The sequence below is a fragment of the Lithobates pipiens genome, unplaced genomic scaffold (assembly GCF_037356315.1).
Source record: "Lithobates pipiens isolate NorthernLeopardFrog02 unplaced genomic scaffold, aLitPip1_a1.2 Scaffold_19, whole genome shotgun sequence".
Lineage (NCBI taxonomy): Eukaryota > Metazoa > Chordata > Amphibia > Anura > Ranidae > Lithobates > Lithobates pipiens.
The window spans coordinates 117,146,014-117,159,170 of record NW_027507764.1 but is presented as its reverse complement, the minus strand read 5'-3'; the positions used below and the strand labels follow the sequence as shown (position 1 = coordinate 117,159,170).

At 48.0% G+C, this 13,157-nt stretch overlaps 1 protein-coding gene across 3 annotated transcripts in view; it reads right to left on the bottom strand.

Annotated features, from left to right (window-relative positions):
- Positions 1-13,157, bottom strand: part of PRKAG2 (protein kinase AMP-activated non-catalytic subunit gamma 2) — a 458,386-nt gene that overhangs the window by 125,701 nt on the left and 319,528 nt on the right. For all 3 annotated transcript variants that reach the window (XM_077491181.1, XM_077491182.1, XM_077491183.1), the window contains one exon: positions 11,088-11,139. In XM_077491181.1, coding sequence (XP_077347307.1) covers positions 11,088-11,139 — 52 coding nt within the window. The remainder of the gene's footprint in view (positions 1-11,087; positions 11,140-13,157) is intronic.

The following is a 13,157-nucleotide window of genomic DNA, read 5'->3' as shown; positions in this document are numbered from 1 at the left end:
ACCACTGCATGGAAACACCCCGTCAGTAAGGGCTTTCTGAAGAACACGTCAGAATTCTATACAACCTTACCAAAGGATGGGCTAACAATTGCATTAGAAAACACAGCACTGGAGAACATCGATGGGAGGCAGACAATGACACATCGCCAAGGAAGACCAACCCAAGGAAGTACAACATGATACGTACATAGACAGTCAATGAAAAGTGCAAGCTGCAACAAGTACAATTATCCAAAAAACATTGCCACTACGCCAATATCAAAAAATCCCATGGTACTAAATTTCTCCTTGTCAGATTCAACAGGGCTTTCAGAGGGCCACTGAGCTTGACTGATGGCGCTCAGGCAGTAGACCCCTCTGCATGCACCAACTAGGATGGGGAGAAACAGAGAAGACGATCATTTATTTCTCAGCATTATACATATCAGACTACAGAGACCTTGAGGGCTGAAGATCCGTATCCTGGGCCTGCAAATACAGGTTTAGGATTAGTTGTTCCCAGTTCACCAGGTTATGGAAATGACATTATTTCACTGATGAATTCTGCACCCTGGATGTCGTTTTATTTGTAACCCCAGGGTCCATCCAGAGGATGATGTAGGTGGCTTGAGCTGCGGCTGATTAAACTACCATCTGATGATGTCTGCATAATCCTGGCTCCAGTGCCACTTGGCAGATCCAGCAAAATGACACCAACGATCTTTTGGCCTGTCTATTATGGCACGCTCCTCCCTGCCCTCCAATGAAAGGAGGGGGGGGGCACTCTTCCTGCAGTGCAAATCACATGCGCGATGCAATTTCAGCCATACACATAATGTGGCTGAATTTGTATCACGTTCGGACCAAACTCGCACAAGACCCTTTTTTGATCCGCACCAGCCTCAGATCGCATGGGTGTTCACACCGATGTGATCCGATTCATGTCTGAACTGTCGGTTCGCAGTGCGAGCTGAAATGGGCATATCATTAACATTGTATAAACACTCCCAGCAGTTCGCACATGGCAGTGTGACCTGCCTTGCGAATCAAGTGCGATGCGGGAACCCGCAGTGGATTCGCAGGGTTCCTGCATTGCACAAGTATGGACCGGGACTGTGTCTTCTTCAATAGACTCATCTCACAGTGGGGGGTTATTTATTAAAACTGAAAGTGCAATTTTGTCCAAGCTTAATTGAACAAGCTGGAGTTAGAAGCTGATTGGTTACCATGTACAGCTGCACCAGATTCTGAGTGCTCCCGTTTTAGTAAATCTCCTCCTGTATAATTAATCACCAACTAGTCTAAACAGATCTTTGTGCAGAGTGATGTCATTGAAGAATTACATCAACACCCAACACCCTGCTCTCTAGAACTCCTACTGGTCACACAACCAGACCGTGCGCTGACAAATGTCATGGCTATTTTGGTGGAAACGTTCTCTTCTGTGCTATGTTTAAACACTTCAACAAAACCTTATTGCAGAACTGAAGAAATCTATTCATTTCTTTTTTCATTGGCTTTACTTGCCATTTGTTGTCTTTAAGGCCTTGTTTACACTAATGGGGGGGGGGGGGGGGGGGGGACAGTAAAACAATGGTTGAGCCACAGTTGTACCACCCACAAGCTGCAGAGTGTGGTATACATATGCTACAATGATTTGCACTGTGAACTGGAAAAAATTATTCCCGCCTTCGCATTTAGCAGGCCATTCCACCCAGTGAACATGACCTATTCAACTGAATGGGGGTGCCCTGCAAATACATGCAGTTGCACTAAGGAGGTTCAAGGAGTTAAAGCAGGCAGTGAGAAGGCAAAATAACACCTCCTCACTGCCTGTCAAATGCCCTCAGAAGAGCAATACGAACACGGATTGCTCTTTAGCAAGAAACACTAAAGTCATTCATCCCCGAAAACTTATTTCAGAATTATTTTGCCACGCAGTCTGCCTTTCCTGCCTAGGCGAGAATGATGTACTCCCCAGCTGCCTCCTGGAACACTCATATCACACATCCCACAAAGTTTTGGGGCAATCCACAGGATATTGCGCCACAGCTCCTAATCAGAGTCCCGGCTTTAAGATGCCAGAAGAGACTGCCAGCTGCCAATGATGTAAGCAAAGAAGATGGCAGCTGGGGAACTGATGTGGTGGCGGATTACAGCAGGACAATGCTGGATGTACAGTATATCTGTTTTAAAGATAGCCCAGGAAATCATAATGAACATAGTAAGGGGAGTAAAGGTCCTCTTCATTAGCTCATTAAAAACAATTTGAAGCTTAAAGCCCAGCTCTGGGGAAAGGGGAGAGAAAAAAAAAAAAAAAAAAAAAAAAGCATCCCTTGCGGAGGGGCTGATCCTACACCGAGAGGGGTAAAATTCTCATTTATGTCCAGGATGCTGGAGAATGCAGGTGACCACCGCCCCCCCCCCCCTTTTACTTACCTGAGCCCTGGAACTTGACCAGACAGGGACACGTTATCTCTCTGCTGGGGGGATCTTTGTTCTTGATTGGATAGATTAATAGCAGCGCAGCCATTGGCTCCCGCTGCTGTCAATCAAAGCCAATGACGTGGACGCCAGGGCCGAGACATACATTTGGCGGCTACGGCCGCCAAATGCTGAACTCGGGAGCGCACCCGCAAGGTAACTCCCCTGGAAGAGCGCTTCTCTGATGTGGGGAGGAGTCGCCGGGGGACCCCAGAAGAGCAAGTTCGGTGCCATTCTGTGAAAACGAGCTGCACAGTTAAGGTAAGTATGATATATTTTTTTTTTTTAAACGAACCCTTACAATGACCAAGTCCCCTCATAAGCATTAGATGCCGTATATGGCTTATCCAGCCACTTTGCCCAGACTGCCAAACTTACTAGGGCAACCCCTATTCATATAGGTATCTCTATACAATGGGAGATTATTATTTACCAGTTGTTTCCACTATAAGAGCGTAGGAGGAGAAGGTTTCTTCCAATACAAAGCAATAGCTTTTCTCGCATAAAATAATTTAACATTAGCAAACACTCGCTCTGACACTAGGAAGACTAGCCTCCACCAGACCTAGCAGACGTACATACATTAAAACCAGCAAGGGAGCAGAGGTAATAGAATTTAACAAATCTACCACTTCTTCCCAAAAGATATATGGACAGGTCCAAAAGATATGTGAGAAATCCCCCTGAACCGCTCCACATCGCCAACACTCAGAAGAGAACTCAGGATTTATCTGCCGGCAAGTGTATAGAAAGGGGATATTTTCTGATCAAAAAGCACCCGAAAAAGTATTTGGACATTGTACTTAGTCCATGCAAAAGGCTCTGGTAATTTATAAAAATAGAGGAGGGAAGGATTTAGCCATAAAGGGGCATTTGGAGAAATCGCTTCTTTGGGATAAATGTTCACATCTAAGGCCAGCCTCCCAAGCTCGAATAGTGTTGAGCATTGAAGCAGTCAACTGGTAAGGTGCCCTATGCCTCTTAAATACAAGTACCTGGAGAGCCTCTATAGAGCCTACCACCACTGCCAAGTGGAGGAGTTGGTTAAATCCTGACTCGATTACCATGCGGCTGTAACCAGCTGAGTGGCCAAAAAATATTTACGTAGAGCTGGAAACGCTAAGCCACCCCGATCACAAGGACGCATCAGGGTGGTTCATTTATATCTGGGGTTCGCTGATCCCCATATAAAAAGGGATGAAAAAAGTTGATTTAGGGTCCTTTCACACGGGGCGGATCAGTTCTGATCCACCCCGTGGATATCCGTTTGCTCAGCGGGGATCACTCCGCCGATCCCCGCTGAGCAGGGAGATGACAGGTCTGTCTCTGCACACTGCGCAGGGACGGACCTGTCACAGCGCCGCTCTCCCCTATGGGAGATCGGATGACGACGGACCGCAGTGCCCGTCGTCACCCGATCCGATCCGCAGACGGATGGAAAAATAGCTTTTTCCTCCGTTACACTTTTTCGGATCGGAGCGGGTCGGATGTCAGCGGACATGTCACCGCTGACATCCGACGCTCCATAGAGCTCTATGGAGCACCCGTTCAGGTCCGCCTGAAAAACTGACAGGCGGGCCTGAACGGGACGTCAGTGTGAAAGGGGCCTTAATCTTGTAAAAAAAAAAGAAGAAGGAGCCAGGGAGCCACTGAGGAGAGTGTCAAAAAAAAAAAAAATACATAAAAAAATAAACACACACACACACCACACGTTTTGGTATAATTTTTAAAAAGGTTAATACGTCCCAGTAAGGATAATGGTAGAGACTTTCAACTGTAACCCAATATCTTCTAGGATCGGAATCAAATTCAAGGAAATAAATTCAGAGGCTTTGCAGGAGATTATCACTCCTAAGTACTTGGAAGTTCTCCACCCACTGCAATGGAATATTATTTGAAGCCATACTACAGGCCTCAATATTTATTGGACCCACCAAGGACTTAGCCCAGTGACGGTTGAAAAAGAATCCAATATCTGTAAAGCTCCTTGAAGAGAGGGTTCAGCATCATACAAAAATAATAAAAGATCATCTGCATACAGTTCTACCCTCTCCTCCAATCAACCAATTCGCAACCCTCTAATGTTGGGCGAAGTTCGACAACTTCCGCCACAGGTCCCATAGCAAGAGCGAAGAGGGTTGGAGACGGAGGACAGCCCTGCTGAGTTCCTCTACATAAGAAAAATGAAGCAGACAATCCTCCACCCATTTTCACTGCAGATGTGGGATATCTATACAGGACTTGCAACCATTTTATAAATATCATTGGAAAACCCATTCTGCGGAGCATTTCCCACAGAAAGGGCCATGCAAGAGTATCAAAAGCCTTCTCTATATCTTGAGAGGCAACCACCCTAGAGCATACATTAAGATGCGAAGCATAGATGTTAGTATATAATCTTCGCAGAGTCACATCAGTGGCATTACCGGCCCTGAACCCCATCTGGTCTGGATCAATAATGCTAGACATCATAGGTTGTAATCGTCGAGAAATACGTTTGGTCAGAATCTTGAAATCTACATTCAAGAGAGCAATAGGCCTATATGAGGCAAAAGAGGATGGATTATTTGGGGGCTTATAAATTAAGACTATATGAGCATGGCTCATTGAGTCCGGCAAAGCTCCCTCTTTTAGGCAATTAGAGAACAGTGTGGCCAATAAAAGGAGCAAGTAGATCGTCATGGGTCTTGTAGAATTCAATTGGGAGGCTGTCCGGTCCCGTGATTTCCCCATGGAAAAGGAACTAATGATCAAAAGGACTTCTTCCGATGTTCTAGGACTTACTAATGTCTCCCTCTCTTTATCTGATAACCAAGCCAATGCTACGGAGTCCAGCCAAGCTGCTAGCTCCGTTGCCTGGAAATCAGGGGTCAACTGGGATGTATATAATGTCTGATAAAATTGACGAAAGGTCTCAAGAATTTTAGGTTGTGTAGAAACCATATCTCCTGAGGGGGTACGTATTTCTGAAATCGGAATACTAGGATATTCACATTTAGCCATCATCGCCAGAAAATGTCCATTACGATCCCCCTGCTCGAACGACTTCTGCCTATTTTTATATAGATCCCTCTTCGTAACCTCAGCCATATTCAAATGGAAGGCCAGTTTGCTATGGAGTAAAGCATTGAAATTAGCCTCTGAAGGATCCACAGCATATTAGGCTATTTTTTCCATCGACTGTGGCCTGCAAAAGATCACCATTTACTCGTTGGGCCCTATTAACTGCTTTAATAACGGATATATATTGTCCTCTAATATAGGCCTTAAAAGCATCCCACTTTATTGCTGGAGCGGAAGACCTTACATTAAAGTCCCACTACTCTGTTAGAAGGGGCTGAATTTTATCAACCACATGTAAAATGTGAAATCCAGTGGGTTCTCAATCTCCACTGGGCTGGATCCCAAAAATGATGAAGACAAAGTGTGAGCATTAACGTAGCATGATCAGATAACACACTAGGCAAATATTTAACATCTACCATATCTGCTAATATAGCCGAATCAACAAAAGCTAGATCTATACGTGAGGCAGTCTTATACGAAGTTGAAAAACAAGAAAATGATCTATTTAATGGGTTTTTCCATCGCCAGGCCTCTACCAGGCCTCCCGTCTGGGCCCAGGTCGAGAGCTCGCCGGAAAAATATTTAGGAGGAATTGGTCTATCCAAACCAGGGTCAAGTATAATATTGAAATTTCCCATTAGCAATAACTTACCGAGGGTAACCCAGTAAAGTCTGAGGAGATACTTGTTGAGGCTCCTAATAAAGGATAATAGTTCTCTTAGTGTGCATCCAACCAAGTGGAAGCAGCAGCTGGGGTATCAAAAAATAATAAATAAAAAAAATAAAAAATAAAAAAGTCTGCTCGCCATCTATAATTTGCAATCTACTTGGGAACAGTAGACTAAACGTTATGCTTTTTTCTCAAAGTCTCTTACGGATCTCTGTATAGGACTTGTGGCATAGCTGAACTTCTTGCGAATAGTCTGGCAAAAATAACAACTTGTTATTTTCAAAGATTATATCTGGTTTAGCCCTACCGGCCACCAGTATCCTCCTATCTCTATCACTAGAATTCAGTAGTCGTAAAAAGAAAGTCCTTGGGGGGGGGGGGGGGGGGCTTGGGAGTTCAGATTTAGGTGGTATTAGTCGGACTATGTGCTCGCTCCACCACAAGGCTAGGTAGCCCATTATCCGGGTCCAATACGGTAGTTAATTTCTCAGCAAATTCTGTGGGTTTAATCCCCTCAGCTCTTTCGGGTAAATCTAGGATTGAAATATTATTCAGTCTAAGACACTTTTCAGTGTCAATAGCCCGTTCCTGCAACCGTCTGACCTGTAGCTCTTTAGATTCAAATTGAGTCAAGTCCTCCAGCGTGGAGACCCTAACTTTGAACCAATCTGGGTCCTGATGGATATGACTAACATCCAAGGCTATAAGATCCATTTTCCCTTTAAGTGTCTCCTTACAGTCCATAATCGCTGCCAAGATAGTTGCAGCTGAAGAGGAATCCTCCACGGGGGGGCCAATACATCACTGGATGGTTGTGGCATGGCAGTCAGCCCGGTTTTAACTATTTTTGATTTTCTTGCAGGAACAATAGCTGTCACAGAGGCAGAATCAGAGATGGGGGGGGGGGGGGGGGGGATAAAGGAGATAGTGTTTTATTTAAATATTTAATGCTGCATCATTGTGGGGCAGCAATCTAATGGGTAAGGAAGCTACAGTGATCAGATCAAGGGTCAGGCACAAAACAATCAGGGAGGCCAGGTACCGTTGCTAAGGTTTAGTAAAATGGCTGCTGCACATAGAACTGTTGCTATGGACTGATCTATCGATGGCTGTGGAAACAGAGTGTTACATCATAAAATAATAAATCAGAAGAGTACTGACAAGGTGGAGCAAGATGGCCGCCACACGTGGCTCTAGATTAGGGTCGCTGCGGTCACGGATGGGAATGGGGACCCGCTGCTTTCCAAGCCAGTGTGGTGATCTGGCAGGCTAGAGTATTCTGGTGGCTGGATGTGACGTGGATTGGGCACAGGTACAGGTGACAAGAGTCAAGGGAGGCTGCGAGTGAACACCGGGTGTAGCAAGATGACCACTACTTAGCACAGATCCATCACTTCCCCTACAGTCTGCTTACTGGAGTATGCTGTTCAGGGCTGCAGGCAGCGATTGACAGGCTGGTTGCCTCTGGTATTAGTGCGAGTAATGAGCCGGGTGTAGGAGAGGTAGGGAGGCCAGGAATTGGTGCTGGTAGCACTGCTGGGAGGAGCAAGATGCCTGCTGCTGGAACCAGAGCCTCGGCCTGTCCCTCGAGCAGCTGCAGCACAGAGCGACGCCATGATATCGGCCCCGGGCAGCACACTGACAAGCAGGAGAGCCATAAGATCCATGGAGAGAATAAGATCTGTCAGCCAGGGAAAGAAAACCAAGGATGTAGGTCAGGATGGCAGGAGCTCTTCAAGCACACGTCTGCTTAGACCACCATACGGAAGTCCACCGCACAGATCTCCTGGCTAGGTGAGAATGATGTACTCCCAGCTGCCCGCTGACTCCTGGAATGCTCATATCACACATCCCAGAAAGCTTTGGGGCAAGCCACAGGATACTGCGCCACAGCTCCTCAGCATTGGCAGCCAGGGAACTGATGGGGTATGGAACTCGTCATCAGAGCTCCATACCCCATCAGTTCCATGGCTGCCAATGATGTAAGCAAAGAAGATGGCAGCCAGGGACCTGATATGGTGGCGGATTACAGCAGGACAATGCTGGATGTACAGTATATCTGTTTTAAGGATAACCCAGGAAAAATAATGAACATAGTAAGGGGAATAAAGGTCCCCTTCAATAGTTCATGAACAACAAAATGGAAGCTTAAAGCCCAGCTCTGGGGAAAGGAAAAATATCATCCCTTGCGGAGGGGCTGATCCTAAACGGAGAGGGGTGAAATTCTCATTTATGTCCAGGGTGCTGGAAAATGCAGCCATCAGCATCCACAGCCCCTACACTCTACCAGTGGACTGGCCTTCGCCATCCTCACATATAGTGACGGATTATGGGCACTGCATTGTACCCGGTGAGGTCAGTGGAGGTGTGACTGCCTGAGCATAGAGGAGAAGAGGCTGCCTGGATCAATCTAGCAGCACATAGGAGCCTGCAGGAGCAGAGGATTGGGTAAAGGATGGTCATACATATATACCACATAATATGAGGTAAAACCTAAACACTTTCAATTTGTATGCACAGAGTTGAAGGTAAAGCTAAAGGAAATTGAATAAGAAATTTGTAAAATGTATGGCCAGCCTAAAACTGCTTTTCTGGTACTCTAGACATGAATGAGCATTTAACCCCTGCAGTGCCACTTCCAGTGACACTATTCCTTTCCATGGATTTCAGCTTTAAACTGGAAATAATTATTTTTCAAAGGCACGTGCATTGTGATCCACTATAAAACGAATAAATCCCCTCCCCCCTCTGCAGATGTAAAATGCACTAAAACTGACTATCCAAAGCTAAATGACTGTGCATGGTCACCCCTTCTCTCTCTCAGAGGTCTTGTAGCGGTCATCTCAGGGGATTTCACATTTATGAATTCAGTTGTTAACCTGTTGAGAGTTTGATGGAAGTGATGTGAGTGTGTCTGCATTCCTCTGGTCTGCACTGCATTGCTGTGTCTGCTCCTCTATGACTGCACACAACTGAAGCAAGCTGGGTCAGGCCTGAGCTGGAAATGCTGTACATAAACTCCGACATATACAAAGAAAGACGGATCTAACACTGGCATTCCTTCTGTGAAATGAGTGTGACACATACAATGTTATACTCCTATTGGAATGCACAGACACAGCAAGTTGCACTTTGCAGGGGATGGACAGGTAACAAGTGATCAGATCACCCATGCACTGTGAGCAGGCCCCTCCATTCATAAGGTTCATGATCTAATCAGGGCCTATAACAAACACTAAACACACACACAGGGATCAGGGGCCCCTGCATGCCCAGTCTATAACAAACACTAAACACACACACAGGGATCAGGGGCCCCTGCATGCCCAGCCTATAACAAACACTAACACACACACACACAGGGATCAGGGGCCCCTGCATGCCCAGCCTATCGCACACACTGGGATCAGGGCCCCCCCATGCACACCCAACCTTTAACATAACACTAAACACACACACACACACACACACAGGGATCAGGAGCCCCTGCACGCCCAACCTAACACACACACACACACACACACACACACACACACTGGGATCAGGGGACCCCCTGCACGCCCAACCTATCACACACACTGGGATCAGGGGCCCCCATGCACACCCAACCTACAAACACTAAACACACACACACTGGGATCAGGGGCCCCCTTGCATGCCCAGCCTAAAGCACACTGGGATCAGGGGCCCCTGCATGTTCAGCCTATAACACACACACACACACACACACACCAGGGGCCCCTGCATGCCCAGCCTATAAACACACACACACACACACACACACACACCAGGGGCCCCTGCATGCCCAGCCTATAAACACACACACACACACACACACACACACACACACACACACACCAGGGGCCCCTGCATGCCCAGCCTATAAACACACACACACACACAGGCTGGGCATGCAGGGGCCCCTGATGTGTGTGTGTGTGTGTGTGTGTGTGTGTGTGTCTTATAGGCTGGGCATGCAGGGGCCCCTGATGTGTGTGTGTGTGTGTGTCTTACATCAGGGGCCCCTGCATGCCCAGCCTATAAGACACACACACACACACACACACACACACACACCAGGGGCCCCTGCATGCCCAGCCTATAAGACACACACACACACACACACACACACACACACACACACACACACACACATCAGGGGCCCCTGCATGCCCAGCCTATAAGACACACACACACACACACACACACACACATCAGGGGCCCCTGCATGCCCAGCCTATAAGACACACACACACACACACACATCAGGGGCCCCTGCATGCCCAGCCTATAAGACACACACACACACACACACACACATCAGGGGCCCCTGCATGCCCAGCCTATAAGACACACACACACACACACACATCAGGGGCCCCTGCATGCCCAGCCTATAAGACACACACACACACACACACACACCAGGGGCCCCTGCATGCCCAGCCTATAAGACACACACACACACACACACACACACACACACCAGGGGCCCCTGCATGCCCAGCCTATAACACACACACACACACACACACACACACACACACACACACACCAGGGGCCCCTGCATGCCCAGCCTATAACACACACACACACACACACACACACCAGGGGCCCCTGCATGCCCAGCCTAACACACACACACACACACACACACACACACCAGGGGCCCCTGCATGCCCAGCCTATAACACACACACACACACACACACACCAGGGGCCCCTGCATGCCCAGCCTAACACACACACACACACACACACACACACACACCAGGGGCCCCTGCATGCCCAGCCTATCACACACACAATCCACTCATCAAGCAGCTGCTGCTTCAGAGCAGATCTGTCAGGCTGTCAGCAGGTGACATGGATGGTGGAGGTCTCCTACCTTCATCTTCTAGCTCCAATTTCTCCAGCATGCCTTCAATGGTGCCTTGAGCCTGTGTGGGTAGAAGAGAGGGGATGAGCACTCATACAGGGAAGGAAAGGGGGGGAGGAGGAGGCAGCACCGATTCTTTTCTCCCTACAAACAGTACCGGGGAAGCCCTGCCTGGGAGAGGGCGGCGCCAATCACACATTACAATACACCTATTGGGCAGCAACTATAGGCGCCGACTGATTGGCCGCGTGTCTGAGGATTGAAAGCCAATGGTTGGAAGAGAGCGCTAGACTCCGCCCCTTCTCCGCAGCGCACAAACAAGAGCAGCCGCCGCTGTCACTATACTGATCGTAGGATGAAGTGTGACCATGCCTGGTGGGCTCCTCCCCGGCCCCGCCCTCAGAGGACGATGGACGTGTAAGGGGAGGGGCGAGCCCTTCCCACCTTCAGCTGTGCGTACACCTGACAGCTGATCCCTGGAAGAGCCCATCATAATGTCATCTGTAATGTGATCTGTCATCAGGAGGAGGAGAACCTACCCTCATCTACTCTGACAGTCCTTCCACTGAAGCCCTCTGTCCCCCTCTTTGTTCTGATATAGAGACCTCTATAACATGATTTCATCCAGGAATTCTCTGTATTGTATAGTCACTCCGGGGTTGATTTACTAAAACTGGAGAGTGCAAAACCTGGAGCAACTCTGCATAGAAACCAATCAGCTTCCAGTTTTATTTTAGTATAAAAGATAAATATAGGATTTTTTTTCCACACAATCATACTTACCAAGGTGGATACAGCAATAGTCCCCCGCCAGCTCTAAGGCTGCATTCACATGTGATCGCCACGATTCCGCCCCGCAACTTCAAACAGCTACAAAACGCGTGACGCATTTGTGATGCCATTACTTCTAATGGCACCCCAATCGTGCCGCTATCGCCCAACAGAAGTTTATGTTTCTTTGTGAGCGACAAGTGCTCTGACTGCAGCGCAATTTACTGCGCGACAATCACAGCAAAATCCCAGCGCAATTGGGGTGTCATTAGAAGTGATGACATAGCAAGCCCCGTCCTGCATTTTGCAGCCATTTGAAGTCAATGTGCAATTCCGGCCACGATCATGTGTGAATGCAACCTAAGGCTGAGAACTGAGCGATCAAACACTGCCAATCGCTCGGTTCTCACAGCTCCCTGAGCAGAGTGGTGACTGACAGTCACCGCTCTCTGCTCTGCCCTCCCCACCCACCTGGCGCTCACTGGAGCGATGGGCTGTGGAGGGGATGGGAGCGGCTGGCTTGGGATCTCAGCGGCTCCCTGAAAGGCTGAGCTGGGTACTGGTCCAGGCATGTGGGCAAATCCTGACCATAGTCCATAGTCCCGAGCCTGAAACAGCTCTGTGACGTCAGCCGACAGCAGCCTTCAGGAAAAGTACAGCCGAACGAGCTTTGGCTGTACTTTTTTTTTTCAAATTCTTTATCTAAAATATCCAGCATACACAGAGCAGAACATCTTTTTAGAAAGATACATGAATAGAGTGACCCTAAGGAAATCCAGTACAAACCGGATGAACAACATCAGTTATAATTAGTATTAAGTGCATAAACGACGTGCCAGAACGCCCAGCATTCGGCTGCACTTCTAATTTAAAGAGATTGTAAACGTAAAAGTTAAAAAATAAACATGTCTATACTTACCTGCTCTATGCAATGGAACTGCACAGAGCGCCCAAGGACCTGCTCTTTTCAGGTCCCGGCCCCTCCTCTCTGGCCAGAAATGGCTTTCCATTGGGGCACTCATGAGTGCTCGCTCCAGAGCCCCGCTGTCTGTGCCAATGGACTCGCCCCGCCCCCGCTCCCTCATCACTGGCTGTGATTGAAAGTACTTGGAGCCAATGGCTTCTGGTGCCCCAGCAAAGCCAGTGAGACCTGGAAGTGAGGGGAGAGAAGAGCTGTAGACGTGCACAGCACTGGATCAAATGAGGGCTCAGGTAAGTAAAAAGGATGGGAGGTTGGGGGGGGGGGGGTGTGAGGGGGGATGCTGATGCCTAAACATTTCTTTCCTTAATGCAAGGAATGCATTAAGA